Source organism: Podarcis pityusensis, assembly GCF_964106645.2.
Source record: "Podarcis pityusensis genome assembly, chromosome: 13".
Classification (NCBI taxonomy): domain Eukaryota; kingdom Metazoa; phylum Chordata; class Lepidosauria; order Squamata; family Lacertidae; genus Podarcis; species Podarcis pityusensis.
In genome coordinates, this window is record NC_138038.1 from 1,014,702 (window position 1) to 1,036,683 (window position 21,982).

Consider the following 21,982-nt stretch of genomic DNA (forward strand, 5'->3'; position numbering starts at 1 on the left):
AGAATACTTGGCTAGTTTAGATGTATTCAAGTCACCAGGGCCAGGTGAACTGCATCCAAGAGTATTAAAAGAACTGGCAGATGTGATCTCAGAACCACTGGCAGTCATCTTTGAGAATTCCTGGAGAACAGGCGAAGTCCCAGCAGACTGGAGGAGGGCAAATGTTGTCCCTATTTTCAAAAAGGGGAAAAGAGAGGACCCAAATAATTACCGCCCAGTCAGTCTGACATCAATACCAGGGAAGATTCTGGAGCAGATCATTAAGCAAACAGTCTGTGAGCACCTAGAAAGGAATGCTGTGATCACCAATAGTCAGCATGGATTTCTGAAAAATAAGTCATGTCAGACTAACCTGATCTCGTTTTTTGACAGAATTACAAGCCTGGTAGATGAAGGGAACGCAGTGGATGTAGCCTACCTTGATTTCAGCAAGGCATTTGACAAGGTGCCCCATGATATTCTTGTAAAGAAGCTGGTAAAATGCGGTCTTGACTATGCTACCACTCAGTGGATTTGTAACTGGCTGACTGACCGAACCCAAAGGGTGCTCATCAATGGTTCCTCTTCATCCTGGAGAAGAGTGACTAGTGGGGTGCCACAGGGTTCTGTCTTGGGCCCGGTCTTATTCAACATCTTTATCAACGACTTGGATGATGGACTCAAGGGCATCCTGATCAAATTTGCAGATGACACCAAACTGGGAGGGGTGGCTAACACCCCAGAGGACAGGATCACACTTCAAAACGACCTTGACAGATTAGAGAACTGGGCCAAAACAAACAAGATGAATTTTAACAGGGAGAAATGTAAAGTATTGCACTTGGGCAAAAAAAATGAGAGGCACAAATACAAGATGGGTGACACCTGGCTTGAGAGCAGTACATGTGAAAAGGATCTAGGAGTCTTGGTTGACCACAAACTTGACATGAGCCAACAGTGTGACGCGGCAGCTAAAAAAGCCAATGCAATTCTGGGCTGCATCAATAGGAGTATAGCATCTAGATCAAGGGAAGTAATAGTGCCACTGTATTCTGCTCTGGTCAGACCTCACCTGGAGTACTGTGTCCAGTTCTGGGCACCACAGTTCAAGAAGGACACTGACAAACTGGAACGTGTCCAGAGGAGGGCAACCAAAATGGTCAAAGGCCTGGAAACGATGCCTTATGAGGAACGGCTAAGGGAGCTGGGCATGTTTAGCCTGGAGAAGAGGAGGTTAAGGGGTGATATGATAGCCATGTTCAAATATATAAAAGGATGTCACATAGAGGAGGGAGAAAGGTTGTTTTCTGCTGCTCCAGAGAAGTGGACACAGAGCAATGGATCCAAACTACAAGAAAGAAGATTCCACCTAAACATTAGGAAGAACTTCCTGACAGTAAGAGCTGTTCCACAGTGGAATTTGCTGCCAAGGAGTGTGGTGGAGTCTCCTTCTTTGGAGGTCTTTAAGCAGAGGCTTGACAACCATATGTCAGGAGTGCTGTGATGGTGTTTCCTGCTTGGCAAGGGGTTGGACTCGATGGCCCTTGTGGTCTCTTCCAACTCTATGATTCTATGATTCTATGACTTGCAGGGTTATTGCAATTACAGATGGAATGGAAATATTTCAAGGAGAGAAGGTGTCCAAAGTCTCTGGTCTCTCAGTAGGGTGGATGGAGAGTTCAACAAGACTTCATCCCAGGTTGAAGGAGTGTGGAAGATTCCATGGTATGTCCCTGGTTGCAACTCACAGCAGCCATTCACTGGGACCATCCTCCCACGTCACAGATTGCAACTCCCTGTTGGCCAGAGGCCCAGAACCTTCGTGTTAAGGTCTGCCTGGAAGTAAGGGAGGTGGGAGAGCAGAGCGCCCTGCTTCTGCCACCAGGACACTTACAATGCCAGTTTCCTCTCATTCTCCGGTAATCACTAAAATTGTTAGCTGGGTCTGAAACTTTGCACACACAGCAAAACATCCAGCAATTCCTTCCCTGCAGATAAAGGTTGAGGCTATGGAGCTGGGTTTGGATAGGAGAGGCAGTGCCATCTCTCAGCCTGACCTACCTCACAGGAATGTTGTGAGGACAAAATGGGGAGGAGGAGAATTGTGAATGCTGCCTTGAGCTCCTTGTAGAGAAGGGAGGGGGGATATAAATGTAATAATAATGAGGAGAAATGGTGGCAGCAGCGGCACCTAGGGCCTCAGAGGAAGTCTGTGGCAGAGGCACAGTTTGGGCTGGGACTTCCTCTTTGCCACTGAAGCCACACCAGCTCTTGTGGCCACGGACGTGCCTCCTTTGATAGGCGGCTCCCGCCTTCCTTTGATCCACCGCATCTCTTCCCAGTGGCTGCTCTGTGGCAGGTGGGGGGGGGTGCCCACTCCATCTGGCCCTCCCCTTCTGGGGTCTGCCTTCCCCTTCACCAACTTCTTCAGCTGAAATCCTGCAGGGGCGTTCAGGAGACGCAGCAGGAGGATGTCTGCTCCTCCAGCTGAGTTCCTCATCACCGGGCAGGCTGCTCTGGCAAACCCTAGCCCAGCACCCCTCCTCACCCAGGCAGACTCCAGGGACAAGTGGAGGAAAAAGATGGATTTCCTTTTGTCAGTGATAGGATTTGCCGTGGATCTGGGCAACGTCTGGAGGTTCCCTTATATCTGCTACCAGAATGGAGGTGGTAAGGAGACGGGGTGTGATTTTGGGCTCTCTCCTACCCCATCCCCTTCTAAACAGTTAACTGCTTCCCACTTTAACTGTGGGAGTCTTATTAATGCCTTGCCTGGGATCCCACATTTTCTGTTTCTAACTAGGGTTTCAATACTTGTCTTAACTTTGCAGAATCCTTCTTCATTCCCCATCATTTTTTTATCCTTTCCTGCTTGACAGCTTCTTTCCCCATCAATGCAACTCCTGGCTGAATCAGAAGTTTCGAGTTTCTGAATGGAAGGAACCGCTCTTAAGAGCAGGGTGCAGCATTAAAAAAACCCTCTTACAAAAAATGGATATAAAATCTGCCCCAGGAGTTCTTTTCATTGCATAGTTTACATTGAATTAGCCCCTCTAGGATTGTGTCAGTTACATGTTTCTAAGCCAACTTCCCTAATTTCAGCCACTTACCCTTTATAACCTTTTTCTTCTTTGAAAAGTGTTTCAAAAAGCTACTGTGACATTCCATGATAATAAAACTGGTTCAGGGAAGGAGACCATGTCAAAGACCATATCTGAGAGCCAGTGTGGTATGATGATAGAGTGTCAGAGTAGGACCTGGGAGAGACCAGGGTTCAAATCCCCACTTGGCCAAGCCGAGCTTACCTTACATGGCTGTTATGAAGATTAAATGCAGAGAAGAAGGACCATGTATGCCACCTTGAGCTCCTTGGAAAAAGGTAAGTGACCTTCAGACATGGCATACATGGCTTTGTTTGGAACATTCAGATGCACAAAGAATACACTAGTTTGGTTGACAGATAGGAATAGTTTTTGTTGAAAATGGTGTTAAAATAGAGGCACTGAAAAGCAGCCAATTTTTCTCCTTTTATGGCAGAGTCTGAGGCTTTGTCTTTTGGAGGGCTCCAAATGACAGGCTCCAAATGCCACATTCTTCCTGGCTCTGCAGCTGTTCTACAAGTCAATATAATGCAGGAGATTAGTTTGTTTGTTTTTTAAAGAAATGTGTGGGTTTTTAAAAAATTCCAAGGAGCTGTCCATGGTATTGGGCATTCCTGGAATAACTAGCACACAAGAATGTAGAAAGGTGTGTTGGCTAATTAGAAAAATAATCCAAAATCTACAGTCTGGTGACACCTTTATCGGAGCCAACACAAATGTTGCAAGATAGTGAGTAAACCTGCTCATGACTCAGCGACATTTTATGCCTAATACAAGGTATTCTCATGCTACAGATCTTGCAATAAAGAACATGCTCTCTCTTCTTATCCCTCTAATTTTAATTTGAACTATTCATGCCCCCTAGCATGGCTTCCATTTTTTATGCAATCAAGCTATTTAAAATACAAAAAATAAAATAAAAATGGAACTGAGTCAGGAGGAAGGAATTAACATGATCTGGTCAGCAAACCTTGGGAGGACCAAGACTCAGTGGCAGAGCACCCACAATGCACGCAGACAGTCCCGAGTTCAATCCCCAACAGTATCTGTAGGAAAGACTGGCAGAGACTCCCTCTCTGAAACCCTGGGGAGCCTCTGCCAGTCAGTATTGACACTACTGAGCTCAATGGATGGTGGTCTGACTCAATATGAGGTGGTATGTTTCAAGGGCTATCACATGGAAGATGGAGGAAGCTTGTTTTCTCCAGCTTACAAGGAAGGAGATTCCAATTAAACATCAGGAACAACTTTCTGACAGTAAGAGCTGCTTGACCGTGGAACAGTCTCCCTTGGAAGGTGGTGGATTCTCCTTCCTTGGAGGTTTCTAAGCAGAGTTGGATGGCCGTCTTTTAACGTTTGGTTGAGTTCTCCAGGTACCTTTTAATCCCTTCTCCCTGGCAGAGATGTAGATGAGTGACACCCATCCCCACACATGCACAGCAGACTTGCCCATGACAGTCGCACCTAATGGTGCTTCCTCTGGGTGCATCCATCAACTATCCCCAGTGTTGTGGGGTGTGCATTTCTCCCCAACACAACAGGTTATGTCTTTGCTACACAAGCACTGGTGTACCAACAATGCAGTGAATGTTGCTCATTAGGACTGCAGTCTCAGAGTGATCCACCCTTTATAGGGAAGAGGAGGCTTTATCACAGGGGACCCACTGCCCACCCCGGGTCTTTCATTCAGACCATGAGTTATTCATATCACTGGGAGGGGGCAAAGCATATTCATGAAACTGTCTCTCCTCTCAGCTGTCCCTCCATCCCCACTGGGCTGCAGGGATTCTTGCCTGGGGTGCTGGCTGCCTTGCACCCACTCACAACATTTTTATAATTTCTCTCACCCAGTCCACAGCTGACTTGACTGTCTCACAGCCAGGACTTTTTTGCTTGTGGGGAGATGGAGGCCAGGTCTTTCCTGGTGGCCCTGGATCCAGCAGCACAGGAGGAAACACCTGTTAAGGCCCTGCCCTGCCCAGACCCCCTCAAACAGCCTTTCTGTTCTCTCCTCACAGGAGCTTTTCTCATCCCATACATCTTGATGGCCGTTTTCGGAGGGGTGCCTCTCTTTTACATGGAGCTGGCTCTCGGACAGTTTCATCGGGTAGGAGCTATACCCATTTGGAAGCACATCTGCCCCATCTTTAAAGGTAAAAACCAGCCAAACAAGCAAGGATGAAAATTATAAGATTCTATGAGCTATGGGCTTGCTTTTTTTCTCCTCCCTCCCTTCCCTCTTTCATTGTGTGCCGCGTCGCAGAGGAAATTGGTTAGCCACTCATCTTAGTCATAATAAATAACAAGATGAAAGGTGAAAAAATCATTTTTATCATTCCAGTGGCACCTTAAAGATCATCTAATATAAGCTTTCAAGGCATGAGTTTTCGTGTGTAATACACTCATCTTAGATTCACATCAAATCCAATCCCCATGGAGGGGGGGATGGTGCGGGATTCAGGTCATTCAAATTTTTTATACCCTGTCCATCCAGCTGGGTTGCCCAAGCCACTCTGTCCAGCTTCCAACACATATAAAATCATAATAAAATATCAAAGGTTTAAAACCTCCTGATACAGGGCTACCTTCAGATGTCTTCTAAAAGTTCTATAGCTATTTATCTCCTTAACATCTGATGGGCACCACCACCAGAAGACCCTTGGAGCTGGACCTCAGTGTCCAAGCTAAATGACGATGTCATTTAGGACTTTAAAGCACCAACATTGTCATAGTAGAGCTCAGTGGAGGGAAAAACCAGCCAACCAGCCATATCTTAGGGGAGTACTTGCCTGGAGGCAGAGTCCATATGCAAGGTTCAGTTCAGTCCTAAGGTCAGGAATATCTCAGTTTACATAGTCAGACAATCCGGGGGTCAAGAAAGTCGAGGGCCCAAGGTCTTGAGAAGCAAGAGGCAGCAAGATATGGCCAGGAAGACAAATGTTGTTTCCAGCAAATGACTGAGACTGGGAACCATGCTTAAGAAAGCTGGAGCGAGCTGGTTCTCATCATGACACACATTTTGAATTGTACTTGGAAATGTACTGGGAGCCAGTGAAGATCTTTTAGGACCGGTGTTATATGGTCTCAGTGGCTGCTCCCAGTCACCAGTCTAGCTGCCACATTCTGGATTAATTGCAGTTTCCGGGTCACCTTCAAAGGTAGCCCCACGTAGAGCGCATTGCAGTAGTCCAAGCAGGAGATAACCAGAGCATGCACCACTCTGGCCAGACAGTCTGCAGGCAGGTAGGGTCTCATCCTGAATACCAGATGGAGCTGGTAGACAGCTGCCCTGGACACAGAATTGACCTGCACCTCCATGGACAGCTGTGAGTCCAGAATGACCCCCAGGCTGCACACTTGGTCCTTCAGGGGCACAGTTACCCCCTTCAGAACCAGGGAGTCCCCCCAATCCCTGCCCTCCAAGGTGCTGTTTTGCTCTCCACGCAGGTATCGGCTTTGCCATCTGCATCATTGGCCTGTATGTCTCATTCTACTACAACACCATCATTGCCTGGGCCCTGTATTACTTCTGTTCATCCTTCACCCACACCTTGCCCTGGACCAGCTGTGACAACCCCTGGAATACGCCCAACTGCACCAGCTATTTTGGGAAGAGCAACGTCACCTGGACCAACCACTCCAAGTCGCCAGCTGAGGAGTTTTACGTGTAAGTTCGTGTCATCTCCTGCATTTATGTGGTTTTGTCAACATTTGCAAATTCTGCCTGAACCCCCTCCCTCCCTCACTTCCTATCTCTCATCTCTCATTCACTAGTTTTTCCTGCTTTTATTAACTGTTATTTTGTCTTTTCGGTCGTTAGAAATGTTGCAAAGGTACAATAATAGTAGCACGCTTCTCTTGTTTCCTCTCCATGACCCTTCAAAATATCCTCTGCAGGGCTATCAAAGGCATAGTAGGCACAGTAGCCTGCCCTCTCTTGCATCTCTCAAGCTTGTGGCCTTGCAGGTGTCAATGGACCACAGTTCCTATCATCCCTGACCATGTTAGGCTGGTGCAAGGGACTGATGGGAGCTGGAATCCATCAACATAGAACCATAGCATTGTCGAGTCAAAGGGGACCCTAAGGGTCATCTGTTCCAACGCCCTGCAGTGCAAGAATCAGAGTTACATGGAACCCGCTGGGTGGAAAGCCACCGGAGGGGAGAGGACTCTTGGGCTCAGGTCCTGCTTGTCCGTTTCCCTTGAAGGCATCTGATTGGCCACCCTGAGAACAGGATGCTGGGCTAGGTGGGCCATTGGTCTGATCCAGCAGGCTCTTCTGATGCTCTTAAGATCTGGAGGGCCTCCTTCAGAGCCTCTGCAACCATGTTTGTTCTGAGCTAAGTCCCATTGGCTTCAGTGGCGCTTACGATTGCACCCTTGACCATTTGTGTGTACAAGGAGAGCCTGCTCTGGTGACAAGTGAGGCGCTCAGGGCGATGGCACTCTGATGTTTCCACTTGTTTCTGTCTTTCACTGACCCAAGGGTTTCTGTCTGCCTCAGGAGGAAGGTTCTGGAGCTCCAGAACTCGCAGGGCCTGTCCAACGTGGGAGGCATCCGTTGGCAGCTGCTCCTCTGCCTCTTCCTCATCTTCACCATTGTCTACTTCAGCCTTTGGAAAGGGGTAAAGACCTCTGGGAAGGTAACAGATGCTTTGACTCCCTTCTGTCCAGGCTCCTGGAGGTGGGCAGATCAAGGAGGGGGAAATGTCTCAGCTATACATTCTGCACTGGCCTCTGAAGGGACATTGTCCTACCTGCAAGTAGCACCCCACCCCATGGCAGCAAATATTTGACCCACCCCCCAGCTGACCGGCACCACTTCTGAGGTGTTTCTCCAGCCCCCTGTGGCTGACAGCAGTGGTGGGAGAGGTGAGGATTAGAGAGGGGCAATGTGCCAAGTGGGAACAGGAGCAGCTAGCAGCAAAGCCTTCATGGTGCTCACGGCTCCCAAACTCTGGGACCTTCCACTTGCTGAGGTGCCAAGACCTCACCACCAGCTGAGATTCAGGAGGTAGTGCAAACCTTTCCTCCTCTTCTACCCCAACCATCAAGCTTTTGAATCAATTTTGCTTTGTTCTCTGGCTAGTTTCCTTTCTTGTTTTATGAGGAATTGTTTTGCTTTAAAAAGTTATCACTCTGATTTATAATAATCTTTTGTTTTATTTTTAATGATTTGCTCACTGCTCCGAGGATAGTTACATGGGGCATGCAAAGAGAGGAGATTGGCTGAACAGATTTAAATAGATCTGCCTGAATCTGTGTGTTTCCTGCAATTCCCCAGTGGGCGTGTGGGTACCAAATTCTGCACTGTTAAGCATCTTCATTTTCGTTTTGAAAGCAAAGAAATAGCTTCCTAGCCCTTAAGCTTGAAACATTTACAATAATCCCCGATGAAAGAGTCCAGAGCCCAAAGGAGAAGGGGCTGAGCAGGATCCCCAGAGAAGAGGGAGGGAGGCCCTCAGGGCAGCCCTGCTTGGCTCCTGGATTGGCAGGAGGGATCCGAATAAATGGTGCAAAACAAGCCAATTGGAATAATTTGACCAATTACAGCATCCAGTTGTGCTTGATCCAGGATGCCAAAACCCCCTTTTCAAAATAAAAACAATAGTTGCAATGATGATTATGATGATAAACATCCTACTGGGGAGATATGTAGGAATTACTCCAAGGGAGAACCATGGTAATTTGACCATTCTGATGGATTGGCCATAAACCACAAGTGAGGGGGAGGGTGCAGGAGATTCACTTAGAAAATCTGGGAACTTGGCGTTTGGGGGGAACAAGGAAGGGATGCACAGCCCACCCAGGAGGGGAAGTGGATGGGGAGCTGTTGATCACAATGGCCCTGCCCACTGCAGCCCCTTTGCTGCCTTCCAGGTGGTGTGGGTGACAGCCACCCTGCCCTACGCTGTCTTGCTCATCCTGCTGATTCGTGGAGCGACTCTGCCAGGAGCCTGGAGAGGGATCGTCTTCTACCTGCGACCCAACTGGGAGAAGCTCACCAGCACAGCCGTAAGCCAGCACGATGGCTGCCTCATAAGGCCATGATACAAATTGATGGTGCAGCCACATTTGGAATACTGTGTCCAGTTCTGGTCACCTCACCTCCAAAGGGATGTTGTAGAGCTAGAAAAGGTTCAGAAAAGGGCAACTGACAGAGGTTTATAAAATTAGGCAAAACATGGAGAAAAGGTTTTCTCCCAGTCTCAGAGCACTAGAACCCTGGTCCTCCAATGAAGCTGAATGCTGGAAGATTGGGGAGAGATAAAAGGCAATGGATGGCACTGTGGTCTAAACCACTGAGCCTAGGGCTTGCCGATCGGAAGGTCAGTTGTTCGAATCCCCGTGACGATGGGGTGAGCTCCCGTTGCTCGTTCCCTGCTCCTGCCAACCTAGCAGTTCGAAAGCACATCAGAGTGCAAGTAGATAAATAGGTACCACTCCGGCGGGAAGGTAAACGGCGTTTCCGTGCGCTGCTCTGGTTTTGCAAGAAGCGGCTTAGTCATGCTAGCCACACGACCCGGAAAAACTGTCTTTGGACAAACGTCGGCTCCCTCGGCCAGTAAAGCAAGATGAGCGCCGCAACCCCAGAGTCGTTCATGACTGGACTTAACTGTCAGGGGTCCTTTACTACCTTTTTTTACTTCATGTAGTGCAGAGTTAAACTATGGAACTCCCTGCCACAGGAGACCATGATGGCCACCAACCTGTTTGACTTAAAAGAGGATTAGACAAATTCATGGAGGAGGAGAGGGTTATTGATGGCTACTAGCCAGAATGACTGTGCTCTGTCCTCATGGTTTGTGGCAGCAATGCTTCTGAATCCCAGTTGCTAGAAGCCACAGGAGGTGAGAAGGCTCTTGTGCTCAGGTCCCACTTGCTGGTTTCCCACAGGCACTTGAGAACTGGATGCTTGACTAGATGCGCCCCTTTGCACCTGATCCAGCCAGCTCTTCTTATGGTCTTATGCTTCTTGCACAGCTGCACAATATAGTGAAGGCTGCCACTTTTGCTCGCTGGCTGGGCTCCTGTGCCTTGACCAGATGTGCGTCAGGTCGGCCATCAGCAAGAAGCAGCAAAGTGACTTCATATGCAGAGGTGGCCCACCTGATGCAGTGCTGAAGCTCCTTGGGGCCTTAAGGAAGCTTTCCAAATTCTATGTGTTCCTCCCACCCCAGAACAAGCACCAGGAAAACGGCATAGAGGTTTCTCTCAGCCTGTTCTAGGCATGACTGGGCCTGAGCCCTTTCCTTTAACTAACCAGAAGCAGGTTGCAAATGAGCTACTATGGCAGCCCCAAGGGGCACCTTGCACTGCCAGGCCAGCTGCCCTGCCCGAGCCTCTGAGCAAGCTGGCTGCTGGCGTCCCATCTGCCATTTCAAAGCCAGCCTTAAGTATTCCATACTGATATGAGAGCATTGCATAATGCAGTGTTATGTTAATGATTACCAGAATATGACAACACCCTTTCCCAGATTGCATCTGATGCTCTAGCAGCACACCTACCCAAGTGGACAGAGACACTCCCACCCCATGGAGCAACAGGGAGGAGAGGCTTGCAGTGGACAGAATCAGGGGAGAGGTTGGGGGAGCACAGTGGCAGGCTCTCTTTAAAGCCTAGTGTGGGGTTTCTGACCATCCCTCCACCTGGCTTTGCACTCCAGAGAAGATCAGAGGATGGATTGTCAGGAGGGAGAGTATTAGGTTGATTATTTTTTCAGAAAACAATAATCAAAAGCAGCCCTTGGAAATGTAAATCGCTAATTGAATCACTCATCTCATTTGCATCTGCTGGGGATTTAGTTGGCCAGCTTCCCTCTCACTGTCTTTGCAAAGCAGGACTGACAATACACTTCCTGCCTGTAATTACCGCTGAGTTGCCCTGGCGAATTTTGATTAAAGCTAATCAGGTGGAGAGGAGAAAAAGCAAAGGAATCAGAACCAAGAAGTGGTGCTGCCTTTATAGTCTCTCCCCCCCCCCACATTCCCCTTGTGGGAATCCAGGTGGGCATGGGGGGTTGGCCCCTACGGACAGGTGGGCCAAGACTTCCGTTCTCCTGCTCTGAGGAACTAATAAGGACCAGGATCTGTCCAAAGACTCCTCCAGCCCAACAATCTGTTTGCCAAACGCTTCACCTGTGGTCACTGCCACCATTACCACCTGCCAGCCATGAGGGGCAACCACCCAGGGGCACTGCTGGGAGCAAGGAGGGAGGGTGAGCCTCAAGCCTTTTCCTAGGTGCCCCCAAGTGCTTCTGGCTGGGTAATAAATTATGGGGGGAACTGAAGACAGAGGTGATCTTGGCTTCTGGGCACAATATTAATTTCAGGAAAGAAGGAAAGGCCCAACAATTTCACCTAGTGGTGTGTCAGGAGTAATGAATGGGGATAATTGAAGAGAAATTGAATTGATCTGGAGCAAGATCTGTTGGGAAGTTAACTGAGGGCAAATTAATTGGAAAGGAAATTATTTGGGGGGAACTTGAGGTGGGGCACACATTCATTGAAGGACTTATTTGGGGTGATTTGGAGTGGGAGATGAGTTGGACATTGAAGTCCAAACATACATCTCCACATATAAAATTGCATTTGCAAATTTGTCTCTACGGCCCCACATGCCGTCTTTTCAGCCCCTCACCATGTATCCTGGCAACAGCTCTTCCCAAACGTTAGACAGCTTGACTACACCCACAACCGGAGTCTTTGCTCCTTCCTGAGGAGCAACATGGTGTGACCCAACTGAGCAACAGGTCTCAGGATTCCTGCCTGTGGTGGAGGGGATGATTCCGGATGTTCAGCCTCTGCCTGGGTTCTGTTTTGTTCCTCTGAGCCAGAGGCCTGTTGTATTTGGGTCTGTGCAGGTTTGGGTCGATGCTGCCGCCCAGATCTTCTTCTCCCTGGGGCCAGGATTTGGCGTCCTCCTCGCTCTGTCCAGTTACAATCCATTCCACAACAATTGCTACCGGTAAGGGCCTGAGGCCAAATCCAAATTCTCCCTTTGCCCCCTCCCCCCATGCCTCCACTGCAGATGAGTGAGACAGGGCTAACAACCTTCTCTCTGCAGCACCATGATTTGAATGGCTTTCCCTTGAGTGAGGACTGGCCAAGCTTGGCTGATGCCTTGCTGGTGTGCCAATAAGCTGTGCTCAACTCCCAGGGAACTGCCATTCCTCCTGTGGGAAGGAGTGAGTATGGCATCCAAAGAACTTAACCACCGCCTTTGGTAACCCTACAGTCTTCCCTCCTTTCAAGGCTTAATGTGGGTTGACCATATAGACTTGCTTTTTGTTTGGTGGAACAGGTCACAGGGTTGGCCTCTCCAGAAGGCCTTGTGCGCATGCAGGCATTGCTCTCCTTTGATGGCGCATGCTGGTGCCACCACTGGTGCACTGCAGCATTTATTTGAGCTTGCAGGGAGGATGCCATCCTCAGGCAGAGCAGCGAACAGAGAGGGTAAGTGCAGGAGGCCCTACTAGGATGGCTACCCTGAGGAGAGGAGAGGCACACCATCACATTGTCATGGTAGAATTAAGATTCAGCTGCCAGCCCAGTGGGCTTCTGGAGGTTGTCCTTTTGCTGCAGGGAGCAAAATGTCTTCCGCTAGCCCTGAGTTGGTGCTGCAGAACCAGGTTGTTGCTGCATCCTCTCAATGACAGTCAAGGTCACCTTGTTGTGAGGCCTGTGGCCTGTCCAGAGACTCATTTATTTTGCCTTCCAGGGATGCCATCATCACCAGCGTGGTCAACTGCCTCACCAGCTTCCTGTCAGGATTCGTCATTTTCACCGTCTTGGGATACATGGCAGAAATGAGGGATGTGGAAGTCGAGGATGTTGCAAGAGACAGAGGTTTGTGTTCTGCGTGTCATGTGCGTCAAAACTGCAGTGCTAAAAATTCTTCCACGTGGTGTATCTGATTGTGGCCTCATGCTCCATACTCCGTAACACAGAATCCTAGCATTGTAGAGTTGGAAGGGACCCCCAAGGGTCCAATCACCTGCAATGCAGGAATCACAACTGAAGAATCCCTAACGGGTGGCCCTCCAACCTCTGCTTAAAAACCCCCAAGGAAGGAGAGTCTGCCATAGAGTTCATCCAGTCCTTAAACTCCCTCCGTTAGTCTGTGACACCTGAGATGTGGACAACCCTCCATAGCCTGCTTGGTGCTTATGTCCCTGCCACATCCAGTTAGAGGAGGTTTCTGCCCTCAATGTTGAACACAAGGGCAAGCTGTGGCTATGCAGGTGTAGAGAGTACACTTGATTTACACACTCTTTGAATGTGGCATGTTGGCCTTTACAAAGCTCAGGGGTTCCATATAGTGAAACCCTGAGAGAACATCTTCATGTATATTTAGGCAAGAGTTCCCAAGATGTTTAAAATGCTGTGAGTTGCCCTTAGGCTTACAATCCAAAATCTGCAGACCCACAAAAGAGGAATAATAATAGTAATAATAATAATAATAATTTATTATTTATACCCCGTCCATCTGGCTAAGTTTCCCCAGCCACTCTGGGCGGCTCCCAATCGAGTGTTAAAAACATACAGCATTAAATATTAAAAACTTCCCTGAACAGGGCTGCCTTCAGATGTCTTCTAAATGTCAGGTAGTTGTTTATCTCCTTGACATCTGATGGGAGGGCATTCCACAGGGCGGGCGCCACTACCAAGAAGGCCCTCCATCTGGTTCCCTGTAACTTTGCTTCTCGCAATGAGGGAACCGCCAGAAGGCCCTCAGTGCTGGATCTCAGTGTCCGGGCAGAACAATGGGGGTGGAGACGCTCCTTCAGGTATACTGGGCCGAGGCCATTTAGGGCTTTAAAGGTCAGCACCACCACTATGAATTGTGCTTGGAAACGTACCGGAAGTCAATGCAGATCTCTCAGGACCGGTGTTATGTGGTCCCGGTGGCAACTCCCAGTCACCAGTCTAGCTGCCACATTCTGGATTAATTGCAGTTTCAGGGGCACCTTCAAAGGTAGCCCCACATAGAGTGCATTGCAGTAGTCCAAGCAGGAGATAACCAGAGCATGCACCACTCTGGCCAGACAGTCTGCAGGCAGGTAGGGTCTCAGCCTGCATACCAGATGGAGCTGGTGGACAGCTGCCCCGGACACAGAATTGACCTGCGCCTCCATGGACAGTTGTGAGTCCAAAATGACTCTGCGGCTGCGCACCTGGTCCTTCAGGGGCACAGTTACCCTATTCAGGACCAGGGAGTCCCCCACACCCACCCATCCCCTGTTCCCCAAAAACAGTACTTCTGTCTTGTCAGGATTCAACCTCAATCTGTTAGCCGCCAGCCATCCTCCAATCATTGCAGCAGTCCCATCCCAAGGCCTTGCCCTTCCATTTGCCCTTGGCCTTTGGAAATGCTTGGCCATTCATGGTATGCTAGGAAGCTGCCTTATTCTGAGCCCGGCGATTGGCCCATCTGGCTCAGTACTGCCTACACTGACTGCCAGCAATGGCTCTCTGAGGTTTCAGACATGAGTCTCTCCCAGCCCCACCTGGTGATGCTGCAGGGATGGAACCCGGGACAGGTGCTCTCCCCACAGAGCCACAGCTCTTTGGCATATTCTCTTCTTTAGGGCCCAGCCTCCTCTTCATCACTTACCCTGAAGCCATCGCCAACATGGTCGGCTCCACTTTCTTCGCCATAATCTTCTTCCTCATGATGATAACACTGGGACTGGACAGCACGGTAGGGAGAACTCTGCCTTATACCCCAAATCATTCATTGCTAGATTTTGAAAGGCTCAGGGCATAGCTCTCCACAAACCTGGGCAAACTTTGCCTGTGCTAACATAGATGCAGGGTGAGGCAGGGAAACCGCTATGGAAATGTACCCGCCCCTCCAAACATATAACTGGAGCAGGGGACCGCTATGGAAATGTACCCGCCCCTCCAAACATATAACTGGAGCAGGGGATCCAGGGCCCTGGGGCTCAGGCCCCCTAAGCCACCCCTAACAGTGACCCTGCTTTGTGGTCAGGCAATAGGGAAGATTACGGGATTCTTTTCACAATGTTTTTAGTTTGATTTCACCCGCAAGAGGACACTCCTCCAATGTCTCCCGAGACAGACGGATGCCAAAACATTTCAGAAATGTAGCACATCATTCCTTTTTTATTTGTTTCTTTGAAAAAAAGGCTACTGCGAATTGAAATATTTCCAAATTCTGAAAGTGTGCACCTTCAGAGAAGAGCCTGGCTGGATCAGGCCAAAGGGGCTCCTCTAGTCCAGCATCTTGTTCTCACAGGGATTGTCCACACTTCCAGGCCCACTGGCTTGGTCCCAAAACTGTGGGTGCCCAAGGCGACACACAGCATGGGCACACATGTGTCTGATGTCACACGCACAAGTCAGTGGGTATGCTGACATTGCACGCACATGCTGATGTGCCTGCTGACATTGGGCATGCACACCCCTGGTGCAAAATTTGTGGGTTCCTTCATGGGGAATGTTGTGGGGGCTGGAGTACCCAGAGCCCCAGGCAGCCGGCACCTATGCACCCTTCCACTTAACCTGTGCTTCCGAGGCATCAGTCTGAGTGGTTTGCCCCCTGCCCTGCTCCTTTCCCAGGGAAAACCCACTCCTTAGCTCTAAATCAGAGCAAACATCAACCCAAATTGCTGTTTGCTCCGACGGAGTGCCAAAGAGTAGTTTTCCTCAGGGAAAAGCAGTGGACAAGAACAAATGAGGATAAGCTGCAGTGGCCCCCAGATGCACCCAAGGGAAGCCCTCCAAGCAGGATTTCAGCACAGGAGCAACACTCTCTGCTCCTGTGGCTTCCAGCAACTGGCATTCAGAAGCATTGCTGCACCACCATAGTGCCATGTGGAAGAATTATCCCATATTTTGACTGAGCCTTCCACATAACTCTCTCTGTCTCTGTCTCTGTCTCTGACACACACACACACACACACACACACACAGTGTCCTTTTGCTGACTGAGGCTGACAACTCTTTTGGGGGGTGTATTTGCAGTTTGGGGGCCTGGAGGCTATGATCACAGCAATAATGGACGAGTACCCCCACCTCCTGGCCAAGCAACGGGAGCTGTTTGTCCTGGGGCTCATCACAACCTGCTTCCTGGGCTCTGTAGCCACTCTGACCAGTGTGAGTTGCCAAAAAAGTGGAGCCATATGCGGGGGGGGGGGGCAGGGGGCTTGGTTGTCTCTTGCTTGTTGACAGCCTTCAGACTTAGAATAACAGAATCCTAGAACAGTAGATTTGGAAGGGATCCCAAGGGTCATCTTGTCCAACAGCCTACAACAAGTAGACTTTTCAGGATCCACTTCATTTTCTGCTAGAATTTTAAGGTAGAATCAAAATGTTGAGAAAAGGGGCAGAGCCTGTTGCCCTCAAGGGCATCAGCTGAAAGAGTTTTCGTATACAACGACAAATCTACATCAGAGCCCCAACAAACTGGCCAACAGAGCTCAGTAAAGACCTGGTCAAAGGGATCTTGTTAATACCCTGGTTTACAAGTGCGGAGACACAAGACTGAGAGAGAAGCAAGTAACAGAAGAATTGCCAGGACAAAGAGTTGTGGTTTGGGGGTTTTTTTACCAGCATTTTTAATAGAATCATAGATGCAGGAGGCCAACTAGTCCACCCCCTGATCAGTACAGGACCTTGCAACTACTTCATCTGTGAACGAAGCCCATTCAGACTTGGCTTAAATATCTCCAGAAGGGGGTGCCTGCTGTCCTCTGAAGCAGAGTGCCAAGCCACCCTTCCCATTTGGACATCTCTCCTCATGTTTAGCCAGAAACTGCTTCCCAGCCATTTCCCCCTATTGGTGGGACTGGCACATAAGAACATAAGAAGAGCTTGCTGGATCAGGCCCAAAGGGACCCATCTAGTCCAGCATCCTGTGCTCACAGTGGCCAACTAGATGGAAGCCAGTAAGCAGGACCAGTGCCCAAGAGCCTTCTCCCTTCCTGCGGTTTCCAGCAACTGGTATTGAGAAGCCTTGCTGCCTCTGATTATGGAGGCAGAGCACAGTCATTGTGGCTGGAAGTCATGACTAGCCCTCTCCTCCTCTATGGATTTGTCTAATTGCCTTTTAAATCCATCCAGGTTGGTGGCCAACTCTGCCTCCTTTGAGAGTGAGTTCCATGAATCATCCAACATCCAGCTTTGTTGGATGTTCTCAAATTTGAGGGTTATGAGAGAGGGAGAAAAACTTCTCTCTCCACTTCTCTCTCCATGCCATGCATAATTTAATCAGCTTCTGTCATGTCTCCTCTTACTCACCTTTTATCTAAAACCAAAAAGCCTTTCCTGATAGGAAATAGTCACTCCATCCCAGTGATCATTTTGCTTGCCCTTTCCTGAACAAACCTGCCCTGACTTCTGTGTGATGGTCCTTTCGATTTTTTGAAGACGGCTATCCCGTCTCCTCTTCTTCTTCTCTTTCCCCAGCAAAACATGCTCAACTCTTTCAACTGTTCCCACAGTCATTGTTAAACCACTGGCATGGTTTAACATATGGCTGGTATAGTTACAGGTAGGTAGCCGTGTTGGTCTGCCATAGTCGAAACAAAATAAAAAAATTCCTTCCAGTAGCACCTTAGAGACCAGCTATGGCTGGCATGTTAAACCAGTCATAGTAGCAATAATGCATTGATTGGAGGGGGGTAACATGACCAAGATCTCAACAGAGAAGCATTGGCCGTATCTGCCACCCCAGCTGAAAAGCTACTAAGCTTGGATCTTCCCATTTTAGGGCGGGTCATACATCGTGAAACTCTTGGAAGAGTTTGGTGCCGGCTGCTCCATCTTAGCAGTGGTGTTCCTGGAGTCCATTGCAGTCTCCTGGTTTTACGGTAAGGAGAGAAATACCATGTCCCAGTTACTAGGTTTACTATGAGCCCCGGATAGATTCTCAGCCTTCCCTGCCTTCTGAAACAACCCCCTGTACATGCTGTTGCCTAGAAGTCAGGGGGAGGGACTGTGTCCAGTGGGTTTCCATAGGGAAAGGACTCTATAGAGGTGGGGCCACACCTGAGAAGGCCTTGCTTCCAACAGCCATTACACCACAGCTGCTCTGGATGTTTCATCATTATCCTTATGTGCCAAATGTTCCTGTGCCATTCATCCATTGTTGTGGGGGCTGTGGGGAGTTTTTTTTAATTAGACTATTTATTTTAAAATATTTATATGCAGGCATCTCCATATTTACATGCAAGCATCTCCAGGCAATGTACAACAGCAATACAAAATATGATATGAAATGTTACAATGCAAATACCATACAATATGCAATACAATTATAATCCAAATGAATTAGTAGTTTAAACAAAGTCAAACTCATAAGAATTGACATCAGGAAAGAGCAAAGTGAATACAAAGGTCTTGAGCCTGCAGCAACACTGTGACACAAATGGTACTTCTGCACCTGCTGAGAGGGATCACACACTTACTGTGGCTGAAATTTTTGTGGTGCAGATCCCACGACTGCCACAGCCACATGAACAGGAGCTCCACCCCCCTTGGCCCCCTTCTTTTCTTTCCAGGGATCCAGCAGTTTTGCAATGACGTGAAGGCAATGCTGGGGTTTGCTCCAGGAATCTATTGGCAGGTTTGCTGGGCTGCTGTCAGTCCAGCCTTTCTAGCAGTAAGTACTAATCTTCATCATCCTCATTTACCCCCAATGTCCAGCTCAAGAAAAGAGACATTTCCCTGCTTGAGACCACAGAGGAAGCAGAAGGGAAAGAGAGGCCAAGCTAATAAGGGATGGATGTGGTTGTTGCAGCATATAGAGCCCACCTTTCCTCTAAGTGGCTCCAGGTGGCTTACATAGTTCTCCTCCTCTCCATCTGATCCTCACAACAACCCTGTGAGATTGGGCTGCGATACTGCTATTAGCCCAAGGTCACCCAGTGAGCTTTGTGGCTGAGTCGGGGTTTGCACTCTGGTCTCCCAGATTCTAGTCCAACACTCTAACCCCTACACCTGCTGGCTCTCAAATGCTGGCCGCTGGGGAATTGAGATGAGGCTGAGGGGCTTTCTCGGGCCCCTTCCCTTGAGAGCAAGGGTTGCCACTTAGTGCAAGCATGTATGCTTTGCTGGCAAAAGGTTCTCAGTTCCATTCTGGGCATCTCCAGTTAAAAGCATCTCTGGTCAGAGACCAAAGAACATGGCATGCCAGAGATGGAGGAGGAGGAGGAGGAGGCGTTGATTGGGAATACATTATCTTCTGCTCCAGGACCATCCAGGCAGGGGACATGGCTTTCCTAGTCTCCTCTGACTCAGAGGAAAAGCTCTCTCCTCTGGTCCAGCAAGTCTGCACCCGTCAGCCTCCAGAAGGCCCCTGCGTGCTGCTGTGACCCCTTTCTCCTTGGGGGAGCTCCAGATTGGGCTACCTGCTGCAGGGATTTGTCTGTGGTCCTGAAGAGACTGGCCTTCCTGCTGTGATTCTGCACAGCCTTCTTTGGCTTGGCCCTCCCAGATGTGATTCTCCAGCCCTCTCAGCCAAGGCAATTGCTTCAATCCCCCCTCCCCATGGATCCTCAAATAAAACTAGGACAGGGCAAGCAGGGGGTTGAACTAGATGACCCTTGGGGTTCCTTCCAACTCTTCAGTTCTATGATTCTCAGTAGCAAGTTACATGGAAGCCCTTTCTTTGCCTGAGACTGGAGATCTGATACCATTTAGTGTAGAACAGCCTCTGCCAACCTAGCACCCTGCAGATGTTTTGGACTTCAGCTCCCAGCATCATATGGCTGTCCCAGACATTTAGAAGCTGAGTTTGAGGCGGGTGGTGGGGCAGCATGCTTGCCTTCCATGTTGCCACAGCACAGATGCATGTGTGTAGGCATGTGCTGCCTATGTGTGCTTGTGTGTACACAGCAACCTCATTTCCGGTACCTGTCACTCAATGGCTGCCCCTGGCAGTGTTGTGTGAGGAGACAAGGTGGGGCTGGAACCCCCTGCCCTCCTGCCTGCCCTTGCTGCTCTGCCAGCTGATCTCCAAGCTGCTTCTCCCACCTGGGAAGCACCCAGCTGGCTGGAGCACGTGGCACTCCTTGCCTGTGCCAATCAGGGCACACAGGTTGCCTTGCCCCAGTTGCTGGTCACGCACACTAAGCCACTGGTGATGGGTGTCCCAGCTAGCTCAGGGCAGGGCTCTCCATACTGGTTCTTGGCACCCAGACTTTGCCCGTCTCCTCTTGTCAGTTCATCATTGCCAGCTCCCTCCTGGACCAGCCTCCCCTCACTCTCTTCGACTACCAGTACCCAGACTGGAGCATTTTGGTGGGTTACCTCATCGGAGCCTCATCCTTCATTTGCATCCCAGTCTACATGGTCTACAAGCTGGTCTGGACCCCGGGATCTCTTAAGCAGGTCAGGGAGCTAGAATCCTCTCTACTCTGTGGTTGTGTGGATGCCTGTGTCTGGGCGGGGGTTCAAGAAAGGGGGTTTCCCTCAGCAGTGGTGGAATTCTAGGTCTTCTCAGGGGCACTAAGGCTGCCATTCTGAGCTTACCTGACTCCATGGAACCTGTGAACCTGCTGTGCAACTCAGGGAGTCTGATGGCGAAGAGGCTAAGCTATGAACCAGTCACGCACATTGTTGGGAACCACTCCCCCCAAAATATACTTTTTCTTAGTGTTTCTTTGTGAGTAATATATTCAAAGGAATTTGAACTGGGGGTGATGACTTCATGATGTATATACAGTGTTTGCTTGTGATGGTACTCAGCAATAGAAGAGCTTCTTAAGGCCTGCTGGATGAGAGAGGCAGTGAGCTTCACGGCTGAGGGGGAGGATTCGAACCCTGGTCTCTCCCAGGTCCTAACCCAGCACCCTAACCACTACAGCGCCACTGGCATCAGCTCCCCCTCTCTCCTTTGCAAGATATATTCCCCAGGCTGCTGTAACTGGGACCCATGTTTTGTACTTTAGCCTGTTTTTTATTTTACGCATTGTTTTTATGGTAAATTGCTTAGACAAGTCAGTTTAAAGTGGTATAAGAACTGTATAAAATAAAGGTGGAATGGGAAATGTATGTAATCACGTAAAATCCATCACTTGAGTGGTGTTTTCCAGGCTTGTCCCTCTCACTGTCTGTCTCTCTACCTTGGTCATCCAGCGCCTGGCAGTCTGCCTTCGGCCGGAGAGGAGAGCTCAAGAGCAGCCCATGGAGCCTGGCCTCATGCCACCGGCCCCCTAATCCACAGCATGGACAGCCCCCCGAAGGGAGAGGCCAGTCGGACAGAGGGGACCAACTCCAGAGCAACTGGGAGCCCCAAGCTGCCCTTGGCTGCTCAGGCAGCTGCACCACTTGCTTCACCTCCCCAGGAGAGCGAGATGCCTCCTGCTCGTCCAGCACCAGCTGCAGGGGCACCAAAGTGCATTTCCATCAACACTGGACAACTCCCAAGTCACACCTTTCTTGCTCCTCCTCTCCACTCCACTATCTGCTGTATTCATACAATTATAGAGTTGGAAGGGGCCCCAAGGGTCCAACCCCCTGGGGTGCAGGAATCACAGCTAGTGAATCAATTTCTACTTAAAAACCTCTAGCGAGGGAGAGTTCACCTCCTTCGGGGGGAGGGGTCCTGCTCCACTGTTGAACAGCTGCTACTGGCAATAAGTTACCGGTATTCCTGATGTTTAGCTGGGATCTCCTGTCTTGCAATTTGAATGCATTGGTTTGAATGCTGCCCTCTGGAGCAGGAAAAACAAGCTTCCTCCCTTGAGGTATTTGAAGGTGGCTGTCCTCTCAGCTCTCCACCTTTTCTTCTCCAGGCTAAACATATCCAGCTCCTTCAACCATTCCTCATATGTCTTGGTTCCCAGGGTCTTTACCATTTTGGATGCCCTGCTTTTCCCACACTTAATTGTTCCAGGTCTGTCTGGCCAGGCGATGTGGCTAGAAGAGTTTAA

The 21,982-nt window shown here is 49.4% G+C and overlaps 1 protein-coding gene across 1 annotated transcript; it reads left to right on the top strand.

The window, feature by feature from the left end:
• Positions 1 to 2,450: 2,450 nt before the first annotated feature.
• On the top strand, positions 2,451 to 21,753 carry LOC308462000 (sodium-dependent serotonin transporter-like; the record flags this gene model as incomplete). Its single annotated transcript, XM_080979209.1, has 13 exons — positions 2,451 to 2,649; positions 5,063 to 5,233; positions 6,528 to 6,747; positions 7,585 to 7,723; positions 8,961 to 9,095; positions 11,945 to 12,048; positions 12,802 to 12,929; positions 14,672 to 14,784; positions 16,071 to 16,202; positions 17,818 to 17,917; positions 18,608 to 18,708; positions 20,271 to 20,438; positions 21,186 to 21,753. The coding sequence occupies 13 exons, from the start codon at positions 2,451 to 2,453 to the stop codon at positions 21,264 to 21,266; spliced, it is 1,791 nt and encodes a 596-aa protein (XP_080835335.1). The 3' UTR covers positions 21,267 to 21,753.
• Positions 21,754 to 21,982: the final 229 nt, after the last annotated feature.